General features: G+C 41.1%; 1 protein-coding gene and 1 long non-coding RNA gene across 3 annotated transcripts; both read right to left on the reverse strand.

Moving 5' to 3' along the window:
• Nucleotides 1–7,147: 7,147 nt before the first annotated feature.
• Nucleotides 7,148–8,278, reverse strand: LOC112253359. Its single transcript, XR_002953989.2, has 3 exons — nt 8,008–8,278; nt 7,344–7,591; nt 7,148–7,201 (listed from the first exon to the last, which is right to left on the reverse strand). It is a non-coding gene; the product is annotated as an uncharacterized LOC112253359 (long non-coding RNA).
• A 5,338-nt stretch (nt 8,279–13,616) lies between these two features.
• Nucleotides 13,617–21,242, reverse strand: LOC112252480 (hypoxanthine-guanine phosphoribosyltransferase). Of its 2 annotated transcripts, none has more exons than XM_024423728.2 (10): nt 20,529–21,242; nt 20,369–20,440; nt 19,105–19,211; nt 16,973–17,156; nt 16,523–16,588; nt 16,328–16,345; nt 15,969–16,051; nt 15,434–15,480; nt 14,642–14,718; nt 13,617–14,458 (listed from the first exon to the last, which is right to left on the reverse strand). In XM_024423728.2, the coding sequence occupies exons 2-10, from the start codon at nt 20,384–20,386 to the stop codon at nt 14,411–14,413; spliced, it is 648 nt and encodes a 215-aa protein (XP_024279496.1). In that variant the 5' UTR covers nt 20,387–20,440; nt 20,529–21,242; the 3' UTR covers nt 13,617–14,410. The 2 variants fall into 2 exon arrangements, with proteins under 2 accessions (XP_024279496.1, XP_024279495.1); XM_024423727.2 differs by having other exon boundaries at nt 20,524–21,242.
• Between the last annotated feature and the right edge of the window lie 49 nt (nt 21,243–21,291).

Genomic DNA, 21,291 nt, shown 5'->3' on the forward strand with positions numbered 1-21,291 from the left:
CTCACCTAGTTGTCTAAGTCTTAATTGAAAGGAAAAAACAGAAAACAGAAGACTACTAGGCCCTCCATGGAATGTTTGACATCCCTGCATTACCGGAGGTGGTCAGGAAGATCCAATCACAATTGGTTCACAATGCTTCTTTTAATAGTCTACACCTGTCGAAAAATGTGGGCACAATCAGGGCTGCATTCAGTATGTAGAAACGTTCTAAACGGTGCTGTACTGAAGGACCAGTTGAAAAACAGGAGGGGTTGGGTTGTGGGTTCAGGAACGCTGTCTTCTTTGATGAGATGTCATGTTTGTTGGCATTCAATAAATGTTGCATTACCGCCACCTACTAGACTGGAGTATACATCCCTTATACTTTACTGTTTTTACTTTGTCATTATGTGGTTGTGTGTGGAGATTGATGAGAAAGAAAAACAAATGAAATAACAAAATGTGGAAAAAGTTAAGGGGTCTGAATACTTTCCAAATGCACTGTAAATAGTCCAGGTGGCCATTTGATTAACTGTTCAGCAGTCTTATGGCTTGAGGGTAGCAGCTGTTAAGGAGCCTTTTGGACAAAGACTTGGTGCTCCGGTTCCGCTTGCCGTGCGGTAGCAGAGAGAACAGTTTATGATTTGGGTGACTGGAGCCGTTGACAATTTTTTGGGCCTTCCTCTGACATCGCCTAGAATATAGCTCCTGGATGACAGGAAGCTTGGCCCAAGTGATGTACTGGGCTGTACGCAGTACCCTCTGTAGCGCCTTACAGTCAGGTGCCGAGCAGTTGCCGTACCAGGCAGTGATGCAACCGGTCAGGATGCTCTCGATGGTGCAGCTGTATAACATTTTGAGGATCTGGGGACCCATGCCCATTCTTTTCAGTCTCCTGAGGGGGAATTGGTGTTGTCGATCCCTCTTCACGACTGTCTTGGTGTGTTTGCACCATGATAGTTTGTTGGTGATGTGGTGTCACGAACCGGCTCAAAGCCTGTAACAAAAGGGAGACAACATGGAGATAAGGAGTAACAAAATATATATATTTATTAAATAAGTAACTAAGTATAATATACAATGGTGTGTGTAAGTGAGTGTTTTGCAGGCATGAAGGTGATAATGCAGGGTGTTGAAAGATGCTAAAGCAAACAACCAAAAAACCACCAAGAAACACAACAAAATCTATAAAGGTGTCTGCATGGAGAGAGTCTCCTCCATGAATGGGGAAGTGGTGTATTTATCCTGGGAGACACCGGGCCCAGGTGTTTCCCATGTAGCTGACGACCCTCCCAACTCCGCCCACCAGCATCCTAATAAGGAAACAACAAAGAGAAAATACGGCAGACAGATTGGGAGGGACGTCACAGTGGACACCAAGGAACTTGAAACACTTGCCCCTTCGATGTGAATGGGGGCATGTTCGGCTCTAAATTTCCTGTAGTCCATGATCAGCTCCTTTGTCTTGCTCACGTTGAGGGAGAGGTTATTGTCCTGGCATCACACTGCCAGGTCTCTGACCTCCCTATAGGCGGTCTCATCGTTGTCAGTGATCAGGCCTACCACGGTTGTGTCGTCAGCAAACTTAATGATGGTATTGTACAGTTGATAACCAATGCTATAAAACGTTAAAAATCCAATCTTACTGAATCATATATCACTTGTTTTGCCTATTCCTCCGTACAATGTGTTGGAAATTCAAAATTGTAGCTTAGTCAACTTAGACACATTACCAACACCACCAGGGGACTTTTCACAGAATGCCGGTCCAGAACAAAGACATGAGACATGAGTGCATGGAACTCCCTTCCATCTTATATAGCACAAAAGAACAGCAAACCTGGTTTCAAACAACAAATAAAGCAACGGCACAGCGTTGTGTATGTACAGACATGTCTGTGTAACTGATAGATACACTACATGTTAATGTTTTTAAATGTATGTAAATTGTAGTCTTTTGTCCGTCGGACCTCAGTAAGACTAGCTGTCGCCATTGGTAAGACTAGCTGTCGCCATTGGTAAGACTAGCTGTCGCCACAGCTAATGGGTATCCTAATAAATCAAATCAAGGGAAATATAGTATTCTTTCTAATAAACATATCTGCATATATTTCAAATAGTTGTGTATCCCTGGAAATAATCAGAATTCATGTAAACATTACAATCTTTAAACAGCTTGTCCTGAAAAAGTAGTCTCTTGGCACAACTTAACCTACCCCATATCTGGGGAAAGTTAAGCCAGCTACAAATGTTGTATTTTTTTATTTCACCTTTAATTAAGCAGGTAGGACAGTTGAGAACAAGTTCTCATTTACAACTGTGACCTGGCCAAACAACACAGTCACACATGGAATAAACAAACATACAGTCAATAATACAATAGAACAAGTCTACAAACAGTGTGTGCAAATGAGGTAGGATAAGGGATGTAAGGCAATAAATAGGCCATAGTGGCAAAATAATTACAATATAGCAATTAAACACTGGAGTGATAGATGTGCAGAAGATGAGTGTGCAAGTAGAGATACTGGGGTGCAAAGGAGCAAAATAAAAAATTAAAATAACAGTATGGTGATGAGGTAGTTGGATGGGCTATTTACAGATGTGTGCAGTGATCTGTGAGCTGCTCTGACAGCTGGTGCTTAAAGCTAGGAAGGGAGATGAGTCTCCAGCTTCAGTGATTTCTGCAGTTCGTTCCAGTCATTGGCAGCAGAGAACTGGAAGGAAAGGCGGCCAAATGAGGAATTGGCCAGTGAAATATACCTGCTGGAGCACGTGCTATGGGTGGGTGCTGCTATGGTAACCAGTGAGCTGAGATAAGGCGGGGCTTACTTAGCAAAGACTTACAGATGACCTGGAGCCAGTGGGTTTGGCAACGAATATGAAGCGAGAGCCAGCCAACAAGAGCATACAGGTCTCAGTGGTGGGTAGTATATGGGGCTTTGGTGACAAAAACAGATGGCACGGTGATAGACTGCATCCAGTTTTCTGAGTAGAGTGTTGGAAGCTATTTTGTAAATAACACCGCCGAAGTCAACGATCGGTAGGATAGTCAGTTTTACGAGGGTGTTTGACAGCATGAGTGAAGGATGCTTTGTTTGCGAAATAGGAAGCCGATTTTAGATTCAATTTTGGATTGGAGATGCTTAATGTGAGTCTGGAAGGAGAGTTTACAGTCTAACCAGGCACCTAGGTATTTGTAGTTGTCCACATATTCTAAGTCAGAACCGTCCAGAGTGGTGATGCTGGATGGGCGGGCAGGTGTCGGTACTGAATGAAATATTACCACTACCTTTTTAAAACCATGTCTATCTTTATTTACAATTTAATACAATAGCTTTTTTTTCTTTTAATAATTTTAAGCACCTTTTAACACAGGCTTAACACCTAACAAACACGTTGTATAATTTGTTTGTACACTTTAACATATCCCAGCAATAATACCTTGCATTACATGTGAGAAGAAAACACTTCAATTTGCTAAACTTACCCCATGATTGTTGGCTCAACTTACACCAAGGCAAACATTTTGACTATATTAGCACACACAGCTACAAGGAAGCCGCTTTCATGCTATGTTTAGGACCTCATATTGTAGCTTACGACCCAAACTGATGTATAGAACAATCTTAAAGTATCTACTTTGATTTAAATACAAGCATCATAAAACCTCCAACACAACACAATTATTTGGCTTGGACCTAACTTGCTTACCACTTTTTCCATGTGGTGTCTTTCTTCAGACATGTTTTTTACATGTACCGTTTAGCAGACGCTCTTAACCAGAGCGACTTAAATTGAGTGCATAGATTTGTGTGCTGGTCCCCCATGGGAATCAAAACCACAACCCTTATGTTGCATGCACCATGCTCTACCAACTGAGCCAGACGGGACCATTTGGTCAAAGGATACATTTTGTGTATGGTTTCCTACAAACAAGGTGGCTCAACTTACCCCACTATTTTGTATGTACTTATCCTTTATTTAACCAGGTAAGTCATTGAGAACGCATTCTCTTTTACAATAACGACCTAAAACATTGATAACAAAAATGCATTCACTTTAACCAATTTTTTACAAAACTTTATAGTTGACTTTTTTTTATATATAAAATACAAGTAGGCCCAATAGTTATACATTTGAATCAATTATCTGCATAGGTATACAAAACATTTAACACAAAAAGTGTTAAAAAGTAAATACATCAGAAATATACTGTATATTTAAACTTTTGAGGGGAATTACAGTCTCTTTCATGCAATTTTCATTGACTTCAACAGGTTAATTTGAGGGTGATCACAGCCGAGGCTCCTGGGTCAATGAGCAGAATTCTAGAGAAGGGTTTTAGCCAAAACAGTCACTGCAGAGAGAGAAAGAACTGTTATTTGACATGCTTTTTGTTAGGCTAGTTACTGATAATACATTTTCTTTTTTGGTGAGTGATTGATGATACTTTTTCAGAACTGTAAACTTTTGCAACAAACGGAACCAACATGAGACACTTAAACATCGTACTTCATAAGAAGAACATGTAATGTTGAGGGTTCCAACTCTTTGGTGTTGTGGTTAGTGTCCACCCTGAGATTGGAAGGTTGGTAGTTCAGTCATACAAAGACTAAAAATGGGACCTGGTGTTAAGGAGATTTAGGGTAATGGACTAGCGTCCTGTCAAGCTGCCTTATGCTACAGAAACAGGAGATATGTGCAAGCTGGAACAGGAGCCTTTCTTACATCAATATGTTTTATTCTGTACAGACTTTCTTTTCACTCTGTCATATCGGTTAGTATTGTGGAGGAACTAGCTACAATGTTGTTGATCCATCCTCAGTTTTCTCCTATCACAGCCATTAAACTCTGTGTTAAAGTCAGCGGTTTCCTTCCTCTCCGTCAACTGAGTTAGGAAGGACGCCTGTATCTTTAATGACAGGGCGTATTGATACACCATTCAAAGTGTAATTAATAACTTCACCATGCTCAAAGGACTATTACATGTCTGATTTTATTATTTTGACCCATCTACCAATAGGTGCCCTTCTTTGCGAGGTATTGGAAAACCACACTACTCTTTGTGGTTGAATCTGTTTGAAATTCACTGCTCGACTAAGGGACCTTACAGACTGAAGGACCTTACAGTATGTTTGGGGTACAGAGATGAGGTAGTCATTAAAAAATAATGTTAAACACTATTATTGCACCAAGAGTGAGTCCATTCAACTTATGTGACTTGCTAAAAAAGGTTTTTACTCCTGAAGTTATTTAGGACTGCTATAACAACACCGTTGAATATTTATTGACTCAAGACATTTCAGCATTTCATTTTTAATTCATTTGTAAAAATGATGAAAAACATAATTCCACTTTGACATTATGGGCTATTATACAACAGGTGAGTCTAATCCTGAACGCTGATTGGTTAAAACCACCAGACAGTGTCTACTCCACAAGTGATCACTAGTTAAATCTATGACCTTAAAATATCTATCTACACTGTTCCATCTGACAATCTACGGTCTCATCAGCCCAGCCAGGCACTCCAGCTGTCCCATAGTAATGAACGTGTCGGGAGTTGGGACGAGACAGGCAGGCAGCGTTTCTCAGCTAGTCTAAATCATGAATCAGCTGGCATCATTTTTATGGATATATATACACAATGAAATGTCAATTGACATTTAAAACAAAACAAAGTGCAAATAGTTTGCAGTCTTTCCATCTTCAGTTTGAAGTGATTGTAGCTGTGCTGTTGGTTAGCTCCTCTGAACAACAGTGTCCTAACGAGTGAGCACATCTATGCCAGGTGAAATCACACCTCATTAGATCATTGTTATGGATGTATCCAAATAAATGTCACTAGAAAACAGCTTAACAAATGCAAATGCAGCTACTTTGATGTTATTCTGACTAAGTTAGCCGTGGTTGGCTAACTAGCAAGCAAGGGATAAGAACGTTGCCAGCCAGTTTGGCAATGGGATGTTTAGAACAAACGACTGGGTCACGTTTCTGGCAACCAAACTAATAGAACGAACGACCAGCCGGCTTGGATAGCAACCTTAGATGTGTGTCGGGACAATATCTTGTGGAAGGCTGAAATAGTATGAATAAATAACATTTAATGAAAATATATCAATCATTATTTGAATATGTTGGTAACCCGTTGTATAAAAGTGATAATGCCCAAGAAGCCGGTGTTTGGAGGATATATTGACACGGTTTGTCTCAGACCTAACAACCCCCATGCCAATTTCTCCTCCAAACACCAGCTTCGCAGGCATTATCACTTACATTGAATGCACTTCAGAACGTGACCTACTGCTTGCATATCAATATCTGACTTGGATGAATTTACATTTGCGATCTCCCGCTATCCGCAAGCTTAGCCAATGAAATTACACCTTATTGGCATCTGACTTGAACCAACCAATTAAAATATCTAAACATGAAATACACATTTCTGCAGTGGCAAGTGGAAACATAACTAACCTTGTTACACTTCGTTAAAGCTCTTAAATGTTTCCCAAAATCATTGTTAACATTGCACTTGAAAACGCTCTAAATCTAACGCCTCAGACCACGTAGATCGTTAGATGCTTTTTTTGCCCTCCCGCATCACTTTGTACACAGAAGATCTGCACCAAACATAGAATCACATGGTTTATCCATCTCTGTGACCACTTCAGAACAATGTTGCCTACAAATACAAAGTTGCCAATGTCTTTGCAATTGATACAAACAAGTGATGTATAAAAAGATGTCAAATGAAAACCAAGATGACTGCATTAAAATATAAACAGTAGGCTATAGGCCCATTTCAATCATATTGAATTTCATATTCAATCAATTGAGTTGTATTTTGCTACTTGTCGGCTACTGCCTATAGCACGTCTCAATATACAGTGCATTCGGAAAGTATTCAGACTCCTTCCCTTTTACCACATTTTGTTACTTTAAAGCCTTATTCTAAAATGGATTAAATTAAAACAGAAATAACTTAATTGCAAAAATATTCAGACCCTTTGCTATGAGACTCGACATCCTTCAGATGTTTCTACAATTTGATTGGAGTCCATCTGTGATAAATTCAATTGATTGGACATGATTTGGAAAGGCGCACACCTGTCTATATAAGGTCTCACAGTTGACATTGCATGTCAGAGCAAAAACCAAGCCATGAGGTCGAAGGAATTGTCCGTAGAGTTCCGAGACAGGATTGTGTCGAGGCACAGATCTGGGGAAGGGTACCAAAAAAATTATGGAGCATTATTGAAGGTCCCCAAGAACACAGTGGCCTCCATCATTCTTAAATGGAAGAAGTTTGGAACCACCAAAACTTTTCCTAGAGCTGGCCACCCAGACACTTAATTACTCACCAGCCTAAAGCAGCCCCAATTAGTCCTATCCGTAGGACCTGTCGAGACCTGGCACGACCAGCAGAGGGAGCCACTGCCACGTGATCCATCTGTCACCACGCCTCGACGAGTCTCCCCCTGGTGGCTTGTCTGCGGTACGCCACACCGAATACATGTCATATTCAAACAACTTGTAAAAACACACCGCTCCATAATACTGAGGACAACGTCCCGGACAGAGGATCCCCAATTGAAGACAGTGTGGCAGTCTTAAAAAAAGAAAGTTAAATGCAAAAACGTAAGCAGGCGTAAATAGGCAATAAAGCAGCGAAGTCGAAGATTTCATAGTTCCCAGTTGTTTTGAACACGGCATTGGTGTCAGCAGAAGGAAGGGGGGGAAGAGAAGAACAGAGGGTACGTTGCTCACTGTTCCAGCTCTCTCCTTCCTTTCCTCCAGTGAGACTGACCAGAGTTTTCTACCCGATTAGGAAACTGAAGTCACACCGCATTTGCCTCATGCACAAATTCATGTTGTTCCAACGTCCAGAGAAACTGACAAGCTGCTAATAATAATAAAAATGCAGGGCCATTGATACTTTGCTACTTTTTCATTGCAGCAGCGCAGGATAAGTGTGCAGGGCTCCTACCGCTATCAGTGCAACACAAAAAAGAAGAAAGCATTTACCACAGCATTCATCGTTGGGTTTTCTACACAAATGTTTGATTGATCGACTAGGAATGCCTTGAAGATCGCCCAGTTGGTGACCACTGCAAATAAAGTGACAAAATAGTGTAATGTTCAAAAGTGGCGTCTGTCATATCATTCCTACAAAGTGTTAGAAAGGGGTGTAATCTGCTAATATCTTCCTCTTCTCTGCAACTGCACACTTAGTGTGAGTTTGAGTGAGTGACAGAGAGAATTGGGAGGCACATGACTCACCAAGAGAGGAGTCTTGAATCAGGACAAGGGTTTTGCACCTGGAAAAAAAAGGGAAAGTTAAAATAGGATTAAAAATGTTCTTTACAATCTAATATTATTACAATCAGTGCTATTTCATTTGGATCTACTTACTTACACCACTCTTAGAAAAAAGGGTTCCAAAAGGGATTGTCCCCATAGGAGAACCCTTTCTTGTTCCAAGCAAAACCATTTTGGGTTCAAGGTAGAACCCTCTGTGGAAAGGGTTCTACATGAAACCAAAGGGTTCTACCTGGAACCAAATTAGGTTCTTCTAAAGTTTCTCTTATGGGGGCAGCCGATTAACCCTTTTAGGTTCCACCTTTTTTTCCTAATAGTGTAAGATCAGACAATCATGGGCAGCTGAATAGCATGTCTCTTGGAGAATCCAGTCTTAGTGAGACTTGATGCAGAGAATGTTTTTATGATCATCAGCATAGCTAGTACAAACCTAGCTCTTACCAAGCTGGTTAGTAGGAATCAATATACATTAAAAGATCAGAGTATCAAACAACATTTTGCACACAACTTACTGTCAATATGTATTTAAGGAGTGGTGGTTCTGGACTCTCACTGGGATGTGGCAGAATAGGTCACTTGGTAGCGGAGTGGGTGGCCAAGCACTGCTGTAAAGGCCATACATAAGGTCATTGACATTTTTCAGGAACTGTAAAGACAGACGAATCATGATTAACCATTGCCTAAGGTCTTCACTAAGTTACTCTTAGCCTGGCAAGTACAGTGCATTCGGAAAGTATTCAGACCCCTTGACATTTTCCACATTTTGTTCCATTACAGTTTTATTCTAAAATGGATTAAATATTTTTTTCCCCTCAACCTACAAAAAAATATCCCAAAAACAAAAACAGGTTTTAAGAAATATCACAAGTATCCAGACCCTTTACTCAGTACTTTGTTGAAGCACCTTCGGCAGCAATTACAGCCTCGAGTCTTCTTGGGTATGACGCTACAAGCTTGGCACACCTGTATTTGGGGAGTTTCTCCAAATCTTCTCTGCAGATCCTCTCAGGTTGGATGGGGAGTGTAGCTGCACAGCTATTTTCAGGTCTTTCCAGAGATGTTCGAACGGGTTCAAGTCCGGGCTCTGGCTGGGCCACTCAAGGACATACAGAGACTTGTCCTGAAACCACTCCTGCGTTGTCTTGGCTGTGTGCTTAGGGAAGTTGTCCTGTTGGAAGGTGATCCTTCGCCCCAGTCTGAGGTCCTGAGTCCTCTGGAGCAGGTTTTCATCAAGGATCTCTTTGTACTTTGCTCTGTTCATCTTTACCTTGATCCTGACTAGTCTCCCAGTCCCTGCCACTGAAAAATATCCCCATAGCATGATTCTGCCACCACGTCTCACTGTAGGGATGGTGCCAGGTTTCCTCCAGACGTGAAGCTGGCATTCAGGCCAAAGAGTTCAATCTTGGTTTCATCAGACCAGAGAATCTTGTTTCTCATGGTCAGAGTCTTTAGGTGCCTTTTGGCAAACTCCAAGCAGGCTGGCATGTGCCTTTTACTGAGGAGTGGCTTCTGTCTGGCCACTACCATAAAGGCCTGATTGGTGGAGTGCTGCAGAGAGGTTGTCCTTCTGGAAGGCTCTCCCATCTACACAGAGGAACTCTAGAGCTCTGTCAGCGTGACCATCGGGTTCTTGGTCACTTCCCTGACCAAGGCCCTTCTCCCCCGATTGCTCAGCTTGGCCAGGTGGCCAGCTCAGTTTGACTATGTTGCCCCTCATCAATCTGGCAATCAGGCAGATAGACAGAGAAAGCTAGACAGCAAAACATAGGCTATTTAGTCAGCAGGCTGAATAACTTCTGTACTCCTTCTCTTTGTTCCCTTCTTCATCCAAGCTAGAAGATTTCTGAAAAACAAGATACTCAAGAATTTAAAATGGCAGTTGAGAGGTGTAACGTTAGAATGAGTGTTGCGCGGGAGCAGGTTAAGCAAAATGTGTCATATTCTTTACCTTTATTTAACTAGGCAAGTCAGTTAAGAACAAATTCTTACTTTCAATGACAGCCTAAGAACAGTGGGTTAACTGCCTGTTCAGGGGCAGAACGACAGATTTGTACTTTGTCAGCCCGGGGATTTGAACTTGCAACCTTTCTTTTACTTGTCCAATGCTCTAATGACTAGGCTACCCTGCCACCCCATATATACAAAATACAACGACCTCTGATGAATCAAGATCTTACATGCTGGTAGCCTAGAACAAATGTTATGTAAGTGAATGTGCACTTTTCAGTTGGGTGGACTACAAACTACAGAAAACACTGGCATAGCCTGTAGTAAAAGTAAAAGCATTTATAGCATCAGAGATTCTCTAAATTAGGGACCATCTCTGATACCCACAGGACCACAGAGATGTCAGAAATTTGTGCTTTAAATGACCTTGTAAATTTGATGACTTGGGAGTTGAAATATCAAATTTCTTTGATTTTTTAAAATTGGTATTTCATCACCTGCCAAATAAACAGCTCAAAAGGCCCTGCTCCTGAACATTTTTAATCTGCCCGGATAAACTGATGTGTACTCTGCCTGAGTACCATTAACCGGAGCTCAGAGTAATATGATTCAACTGGATTTGGGAATAGCTCGCATGAAGCCACCTGCCCACGGGTCTCAAACAGAATAGGCCCGAGCCCAGTGTGTTGACTGGGTACAGTTTGCCCAGTGTGCTGAGCTCATGCATACCCTGCTGAAAACTAACACGCATGTTTATAATTGTAATGGATCTAGTGTCTCATGTGCAATGGATGCATGGCACACAAACACTATGCACGTTTATATAAATTGGTTTCTATTACTGGAGTAGCACTTAGATACCTGGGCCAGAGTTTAATCAGATTTCAACCAAAATGAGATGACTTCTTCATGACGTCAAAAAGACAGGATTTTAATGGAGAAAGCTGACAAAAGAGCAACGCTCCCTTGATTTTGATCCTGTCAGTATCGACACGTTCCAACTACGCACTTTGCGACCGCTCTCTCTGCGTGGTATTTTGGGAAGCGCATGTTACACATTAGGCAGTTGTAGGAAAGATGCATCATTTTTAAAAACTTGGTAAACCTAAGTTCCATCTCAAAAGGGAAGCCAGGCCCTGACATACACCTGTAGGCCAGGTGTGTCAAACTCATTCCATGGAGGGCTTAGTGTCTGCTGGTGTTTGGTTTCTCCTTTCAATTAAGACCTAGATAACCAGGTAGGGGAGTTTCTTACTAATTAGTGACCTTAAGTTCTCAATCAAGTACAATGGAGGAGCGGAAACCCACAGACATTGGGCCCTCCGTGGAATGAGTTTGAAGACAATCCATGAAGTCAGCTTTGACACACACACACACACACACACACACACACACACACACACACACACACACACCAGCAAAAGGTTTCAAGATGAATAATATTGCTGTCAATGAGTGGTGAAAGAAAACAGGCATCACATTTCCATTGTATATTAAACAAAATTATCTTACAGTACATTCCAGCATTATTGGTTTGTAGTTTGTTCAATGCAGTAAAAGTGTTTGATACATGACTTTAGACTCAGAGGTCACTGTGGATATGTACAGTCTGAGACGCTGTGGATTGTATATCAATATTCACTACCAGTGGAGATTGTAGCACATAAATCAATGGTGGGCAAACACATTTTTTGGTGGGGGGGGGGATGCATGCCACCAAAGCCCCTACACAACACTAAACAATACATTCATTGCACGATAACGGTGACAAACGGTACCAACAAACTGTCCCAATACCTTACCACTGCTACACCTTGCTATCAGCAGAGCCCTGTCTGGCAGTGAAACAGTTCATTGAGCCTCATTTACTGCCTTTTAAAAACCATGACTAATATGTCTGACTTGCTTAAACAGATGTGGTATCTGACAATTGAGATGTACATACTATGGCATCAAGTGGATAAGATGCAATCTGTAATTTTGATTAAGACATTAATGACTTGCCTAGTTAAATAAAAGGTTAAATTACAAAATTAGCGAGCTAGGACGTAGTCAATATAACTATTTGTTTAGCACTTTTGAAATGTACAGCGACAGAATTCTGAACATGAGCCGTTCTTAGTGTTCTCCCTGTACACCAAATCAGAACCGTAGGGGGAAAAAAACTGGGCATATAAGCAGACAATGAAAGCTCTTACAATATTCAATGATGACATTTCTCTAAAACAGGTTATAGGCGATATGTGCACCACCAAGTCAAAACAGGAGGCGAATTTAAGAGGGGAAATTGACCAAATGATTAGGGTGAGGCACACGGGCTACTAACGGGTTACTACACAACATACACTTAGTATTACTTTTTTAGCTACAGTATACATATCTCCTTGGAATACAACATAATTTATGCAGAAGCATACAATACATTTTTGTACTTACCTTGTTGTGCTGTGCTCACTTAAACATGGTGGTGCGGCCGTCCTTCGTGGGCAAATTTTGTCATCAAAATCTGACTCTCTCTGGATTTATGGTGCTTTCAAGACAACTGGGAACGCGGGAAAAAAAACAGGGTCGAATCATGATGACGTCAGTGATCTTCAGATCGTAGCTCTAGAAAGAGGCCCGAGTTCCCGACCTACAATTCCAAGTTTGATGACCTTACATAACGTATTTCCCCAGTCTTGAACTCACTGAAGTCAGATTTCCCAGTTAATAGGTGTTTTGAGCACGGCAGAAATCATGCTGGATTGACAGCATGTTGAATGTTAATCCTTTTAAGCTTGGAAAAGAGACCCGTAAACCCAGACTTGGGACCACACAGCCTCCCCACTGAATAGCAGGCTAGGGATTGCTTTGCACTGCTTGCAGTTAGCCACTGATTCATTCTAAACCACTCATTGTTGAATTTGCGATTTCCAACTTGTGTAATGTTTGTCCAATGAGCACCAATACATCTATAATTTCTCTTGATATGACAAGGATTAAAAAGGATTTGCCAGTAGATTGTCAACTTGATTCATGACTCCTAAGATTTTGAAAGTATGATGTTGACCTGTCCAATTAAAGCTACTGTAGATATAACGTGATTTGACACCATTTTGTCTGTGGCCAATGATCTTGAGCCTTCTTGGATGGGCACTTCTAATGTGGGCACCCAAGGGGCTTAAATCTTTGAGCTCTCCTTGTAGATTTTGTGGTGACGTAGTGTCCCCATGAGTGACAGAACCCTGAGTCAATCACAGCGCAACTAGAGAACATTACCAACCCCTACGCTCTGTATTTTCCGCTGGCTGCCCCACCTTCACAGCACTGAGTTAGACTGAAACACCTGCATTTTGGAGCTGCCTGACTCAAGAAAGCGAAAGAGAGACCATGTTTGTCTGCGGTTTTATTAACGCAATGATTAGATTCACTATTTATTTATTTTTTACATTGTTTACAAACTGATGTGACACGTATCAATGACAAAATAACATGCAAAACAGGCAATCCCCCCTAAAACAGGTGGGGCTCAAAACAGGTGGGGCTCTGCCACACCTACCCTGAATGACAGGTCGCCACTGTTCACTATTACTAACGTAATCAGACTAAGAGGCCTTCAAGGCCCCAAGATAATATATCAAATAAATTGAAATTATAATAGGTAATATCTCCCATAACAATCTTTACACGAGTCCTCCTCTACTTAAAAACACATTACTCATCCCACTCCTTCCAGGGCAACAATCATTTTGAAAATAAGAAATAAAAATGTTCTCAAAGAGCATCTTGCAAAGTGAATTCACAATCCATGTGTTCACATAGAACACCAATGTATGAGTCATAATACCCATTACATCCAGCGGTCAAACAAAAAAGTGGTTCCAAACGGTATCTAAACGTCACGCCGGGGTGAGCAAACCCGAAACACAGCCCTTATTTTAATTCTTTCTAAAATTCCCTATGGGAAAAATGTTGGAAAACCGATTGGAACCATTTATCTGATTGACCTCTAGATTATATAGGTATTATGACACCACCGTGGGGCTCTATTAAGTATGTAAGTAGGATCCATGAGTAAAAAATAAATAAAAAAAACATTTGGTTCAGAACCCCAAAAATCTAAATTTTCCTAGTGTTTCATCCAGTGGTTCATCCATCTGTCCATTGCCTCCTCTTCAACTCACACTTTGTACTTCACCTTTGCTTTCTCGTTCAGTATACAGATGTGCTGCACAGAGCAAAAACACATGGTAACAAGTGTGTGTGCGCACGCACGTGTGAAAGAATACACCAATGACAGACTTGATTTAACAGATCTTATATTTAGGTCCTTCCCTAACACTCAACAAGCTGAATATTGGATAGAGAATATGACCAAATATCAGGATCATGTCTAACCCAGACAACTTACACCGAGATCTCTGAAGTACTCGTTGTAGTCCAGGGCATATCCCACCAGGAACCAATCAGGCACCTCAAACCCCATGTCTGGGAAATACAGAGAGACGGAAACACAAAACAGACAGAAATCACTCTACAAATACATACAAAAAAGCTATGTGCAACACGTATTAACATATTGATATGAGTCTCTAGTTCCTGGCATGCTGAATATCAAGAAATCCGTGTCATGACTTTATGGGATGTGTTTTAGTGTACATTTCTCCTTTACAGCTATATGCATTAGTATTACATAACAACATACATAGAGTATGTTGCTCTTTTCTCTCTCTGGAGGCTAGATGGCTGACTCCTGTTGTCTGTGACTGGGGTTGACCCTTTAGCTGCCAGGGACATAGAGCAAGTCTAAGGTAAACAGCTTTTCCTGCAGCACCATCTTTAAAAGCTTAAAGATTGCATAATCTCTAACCGTGTGTGTAGCATCCTAGTGCTAGAGTACCATGTTCAATTACATATTTAAAGTAGATTTTCAGATAAGCATATTAATCTCATGTGGAAAATATAACTACATTATGTGTGGTCAACCTGCCTAAGGCGGAGGCTCTTTCTAGTACATCAGTGGGCACGCACACACACACACAACCCCCAACAACTGCACCGTGGACATCGATTAAGGCAGCCCCCTGCATCTCTCTGATTCAGAGGGCTTGGGTTAAATGCAGAAGACATTTTGGTTGAATGCATTCACTTGTACAACTGACTAGGTATCCCCTTTCCCCAACACACACACAGCAAAACTCACAGTCTGGTCTGTATCCTGAACCCCTTGGTGTTCTCTTAACTAGAAGGCTGAAATGACAAAGCATACAACCAGAGAAATGAATAGGATATCTAGGCAAACCATACTCTTAATGGCATGGGATGTTCTCAATGACATGGTCTACACAGCAAAAATACAATCCACTCAATGGCCTCTCAATAATATACTGTACTACAGTGCACTCAAGAACATTACCATTTACAACCTAAACTAGAGTCAAATAGTCCCTTCGATAGCAGAGGGTTATCCCGTCCTGCCACACATCAGTTAACAGTGCATAGATGAACTCTTAAGCTGTTCCAGTCACATAACATCTCTAAATCAGTGCTTAAGGGGAAGAGAGAGCATTAGGGTAGACAGAGAGTGCCGTCATTCACAGTGCTGTCTGGATTGGAAAAGTGACTGACATTCTGAGCTGCAACACTTCTGTCTAAATCAGGGCAACACAGTACTTGTAGAGAATGTTCAGTAGGCATGATATGGGAGGAAAGAGAGTACTGTATACAATGGTTCTCACCTGACCACTTTGACCATCTTTGGATTGCATTCACTCAGCAGTGATAGCAGTGTCTCCATAGTCCTCCCAGTCTCCACAATGTCCTAAACCAATCAGCAGGACAGATACCGTTGGATAAGGGGTTTCAATTCAAGGCGTGCAAAGCAGTCCTACAACAATTCAAGGCAAGCAATAAAATATTTATGTGGACAGCCATAGCGATGGTACACCCAAGAGTGAATGTGATTTGTGCCCTGGTCATATTGCTACGGTTGATGTGAGAGCTAGCATGCTCCACATTTATTTACAGCAGTTTTAACATTTAGAGAGATGTAATATTCAGATGAAGTACTAGAAAGACAGAGGGAAATTGTCCTTACCTCAACTATCAAAACATTCTGCAAAGGAAATGAGGAAACAATTCAATACACAAATATACTGTTGATGAATATGTACATAATCAGAACATTTGAATTATTTATTTTTTTAAATACAGAGCCTGTAAAAGGGTTACAATTTCACTCCTAAGATGTAAGATATTTGATCAGTGGTTATGGCAAGCAATCAAATCTCACCTTCCCCGTTAGAGTAGAGAGCTCATCCCCTCCAATAACTTTGACACTGTTTGTAGACTGGTCATTCTGGGGACAATACACACCAGTAAAACTACACTTCACCCAGGATGAGGGTGATGGTCTAAATCTGTCATAAGGTGATCTAGTGGTGATCTAAATATACCTCAGAACAGTGTTCTGCTAATGCATCAATAGCAGATCCGAGTTGTGCAGATCCGATTGTGCTTTAGCCAACCCGTGTCGTGTGTGTTGGCATGAGAACATAACAAAGGAGTTGGCTAAACGCACAAACTGATCTAAGAACAGGCTAGACAACATCATTCTCCAGCAACAATACCCAGAATAAGCATGTAACCCAGCATTTACTGTACATAAAGATTGCCATCGACTGTATTTAACTGATTTTGAAGCTATTGAAGGAGGAAGATCAATGTGGAATGGTTCACTCACGCAATAGCTCTTTAGTCTAATGAAATCCACAGTCAACGGGACAGACTTATCGCAGTTCTGATTTAGGGCCTTGATATAGTCCAGCAGGTCAGAAAAGAATTTATAACCTCCTTTGAGAACACACAGTGCTACTATATGGTGTCCCCCCATGTCCCGGACTATATCACGAGCCAGGCGCTCAGTCCTAGAGAGAGACAGAGGGGACAGAGAGAAAAGGCATGGAGTTAGAGAAGGAGACAGGAAGATACAATAGCATGTGACCTGTAATTTCTGTGAAGGCTCATCAATCTTCAGTTGGTTTGTGATCTAGTCAGTCAAAACAATAATGGTTTGTGGTTAGTCTGACCAGGTGGACACCTGATGAAAAGTTGCTTCCTAGGTCAAACCAAATGTTCTGTTTGGAGTCCTACAGTATTCAGAACACGGTTTAACATGGCATTCTACAACCGGTTAGTCTGATTGCCCAGGTCTCATTCGTAATGTCTGCAATGCAAATTGATGGTGGCTGTTACATCACTGCTGGCCTGAATGCCTTTCAGTGATTTGTCTAACAAATATGTTGGTGAGCTGTTTCACACAATATACCTTTGCAACCATGGGTCAATTTTTTAAAAAACAATGAAGGCACAGAATGGGGGGGGGATTATTTTTTTCTTTCTTTGAAATTCAGTTTGTTAGTGTCCCAACTTGATTTACTAGTTGTTATTTTTTTAATATTTTTTTTTAGATAAACAATATAAAAATGAAATAAATGTTTAAGTTTTAGTGTTAGTGTTGGGGACGGAAAGTAGCCTCCTATGTGTGGGAGGCTAGGAGCCATTTATGTGTTGTAGGTTGTAATTCTGTTAGCTAGTGACAACAGAGAGGAAAAAGGCGAAGCGAGAGGGTCGACGCCAACCCTAAATCTGTCTGCGTGAAAATTAGCATTAACTAGTAGAAGTGGGGAATTGATGTATGGAGGTCAATGAGAGTGTCGAGTTTGGCCAACAAAAAAAATGTATTAGTAATTTGCTACGTTATGCTTATTTGATGATCGAATAGAAGTTTCGTAATGGTTAGGTTTTTACAAATGCACTGATAAGGGGACACACGTGCATTTCCGCAACTTTCAAAATTAGACTATTGGAGTTGTGCCTGTTGTTCACACGAGTATCTGCCCCCTCATCGGCTAGAATGATCCCACCTGATCTTTCCTCCTCCCGCCTGCATTCCATCTTTGTGGACCTGTATTTCCATTGTTAGAGCAGTCACTCGACTAGCTTGTCAATATAATAGATCATCTTTGGTGATAGCTAGTAGTCTCAAATCCCAGACTTCGAGAAACAGCACTTGGTCTGGGGAAGATGTCGGATTCTCTTGGACATTTCGGAAAAAAAATGTTCCCGGGGAGGGGCCTCAGACAAATCTCTCAACAAATATGAGTTTCTGTAGCCAGACATAACCTGGCTTGGAGGTAGATGATGCAAACTAGCCACTTGCAAAATGCACTCATTAAAATAACCTCCGCATTCTCCATCTCGCTAGCTAGTTATTACTTTGTGTCCGGGCGGGGTTGTTTATGCAACAAGCAGATAAGGTGGTGACGTCACCGGATGTGAAGGGCTTCCCTGTTCCGACTCCTCCGCTCTATCCCAACTGACGCAGGTACTTGTACAGACTTGTTTGATGGAACATTGTGGAAGGCAACCCATCTGTCTAGCGAGACCAGATGGCTAGTGATGCACAAGTTAAAAAACTAGCTAGGCCTATTTGAAACGTCGCCATCTCCCGGCAGCATTTACCTGCCCGATTCAGAAGTTTGAAAACCCTATTAGAGGAAAGAAATCTTGAAAATCCCATTAGATTTTTGCCCAAAGATTAGAAGAGAAAAAACTAAAACTGAACACAATTTGTTTTTTTTATTTTAGCAACTTTTAGAGTCAAAGTTGTAGTATAGTTTTTCAAACAGATTGAAATACAATTATTAGGCAGTTTACTAAATTGTTTTTTCATGATTAGCTTTTGTTTCATTCTTTTGTTTACTAGAATAACCTTGACGCAGCATTGTGCCCTGGGATTTGATGATGATGCTACAGTACAGTAGCCTACCCAGGTTCCAAGAGTGCCAGTCCAGTGGTGATGGTTTGACTTACCTGTCCATGATCAGACCATGAGGGATGATGACCCGGTCTAAATCCTCCTCATAGTGTTTGGGGACACAGAAGAGGTCCAACTCATACCCCTTCTCATCATCTGGTATCTGACGGAGCAAAGCGATAAAACATTTAGGAAATCGTGACCTTGGGTTCTATCTGTGCAAAGCAGTTCTGAGATATTGAGCATCAAAGTTCTCACATCCCAGATGCCGGAACTGGTTTGTAGTGAATTCTTCTTTCATAAAGGCCTCGCCTTAAAAGGTACCTAAATTGCAGAGTATTGAAATCCTGAGACATTTGTAAATCAATTTTTTTAGGGGGGTGCAATCACAGATAGAACCTTATAGTTCTGAAATGTCAATCAGGGTTTAGTAATATGGTTCTGACACTTCTGGATTAGACATTCAGTAAAGAAAACTGTGGCTTTTTGAATAGATAAAAAAGTCAGAATAACTATTTGACCAAGATAGTCAGAACACATCAAATACATAAAAAAATATATTATGATCATCCAACGAATTACTATCAACACTGAACGATGTGGCAACATATACTTTAAGATTTCTGACATTGTTGTGGTTTGTTTGGGTGCCATTATTGCTGGCTAGACAAGTCTACAACACAGATCAAATTCATGTTGCATGGCCCGGTCATTTTAAACCTTTCCATCCGTCCAAAGAGAAGTCTCCACCCACCTGAGGTACCCGGCCAAACTCCGCCATTCTTAGAGAGACAAGGCAAAGACATTTTCTGATTGGTCCGACTATTTGTTCAGGCTTGTAATTGGATTGCAGCTAGAACCTTAAATAGCCAATTTGAAATGGGTTTATGCAGAACTTCCGAGTTTTCAATTTGTTTCACTTAAAATAACATTTTAAAAAATCATATCAAATACATATGAAGAACCATCTAAAGATAAATTGCCACTGAAGCACATACGCACACACACGTCATCCTTGCAACGTTTAAGCTTGCTTTCAACCACCTGTTTCTGGGTGAGCGAGATAGAGGGTGCGATCCGCTTTCAGGACTTCATACTAGGCCTGACAGGCTGCGTGAATTGTGAAATTGTGTCAATTGACAAGGTAGCTAACAAATGTCAGATATGTATTCACACCGTTCCTGTCCCGCAATCCTGATGTTATGAAACCACACTGACACATACATCAGAAACGTCCATGCTGCAGAATATCATTCTGTCGAGACAAGACGAGGAATCTGTCTGACTGACATTGCAAATAGAACATAGGGTACACTTTACCTGGTGATAGGTGGCCATGTTACCGCTCGTGCTGGTTCACGCCTCACTAGGGTGATATTTGAGGAGCCATGCCTGGATACATAGTGAAGAAAGAATGTTATTTAGTGTAATGGGTGGTGCGTCTGTCGTATGTGCCCTGTCAGCCGACTACCTACTTTACCGTGGGCGAGGACATGCGATGCTCTCCCTCCCCCGGGATTTTAAACCATCACGTCACAATCCATTTTACCATAGCCAGCCTTTTACCGTCCAATAATCTGATTTACCGGACGCAACCTGCGTTTAATGCACTGGCTGCTGCACATTGTAGAATACCGCCGTATTCATTGCTGGTACGAATTAGTCGAATTGGCTGAAAATAATTGTCGCCTAGTGCATTTTTTTGTCATAAACCACCGTCCGTTATATCGTATGTTACAATATAAATGAACACATCCAAATCTATGCCTATAGCTGCACCATGAAGGATTATCATACATTTGGGAGGCTTGATGTCAGTGACATGCTGCGCAATGATGATCTGTATACAGCTTCCATTACTATTTAGTTCATTGTCTGAAAGCTTGTCCTCAATTAACCCAGTATAGGTTCTATCAATAGTTAATCTACAATTAATCCTAATGGGAAAATAAACTTCAAACCACTCTTTTCACTTGGTATAGCCTGTGTTTTGTTAGATTCATAATAGGCAGTCCATCACCAGCCTTGAATGTATGGCCCTGTTAGAATCAAAACCATAATGTATATCGGTAAACTTTGACTGACAAATAAGTTATTTATGATGCAAGGTTGCCTGCACTTTCAGCTGCAATGTAAAACAAGCCCTATGTCTTCCACACAAATGCCTGGCAAGACTGCAGGGGAGACAGCTTATCATCACAATTCTCCTCCCTGTGTTTATGACATTACATATTATACAGTAC

Source organism: Oncorhynchus tshawytscha, linkage group LG06 (assembly GCF_018296145.1).
Source record: "Oncorhynchus tshawytscha isolate Ot180627B linkage group LG06, Otsh_v2.0, whole genome shotgun sequence".
NCBI classification, from domain to species: domain Eukaryota; kingdom Metazoa; phylum Chordata; class Actinopteri; order Salmoniformes; family Salmonidae; genus Oncorhynchus; species Oncorhynchus tshawytscha.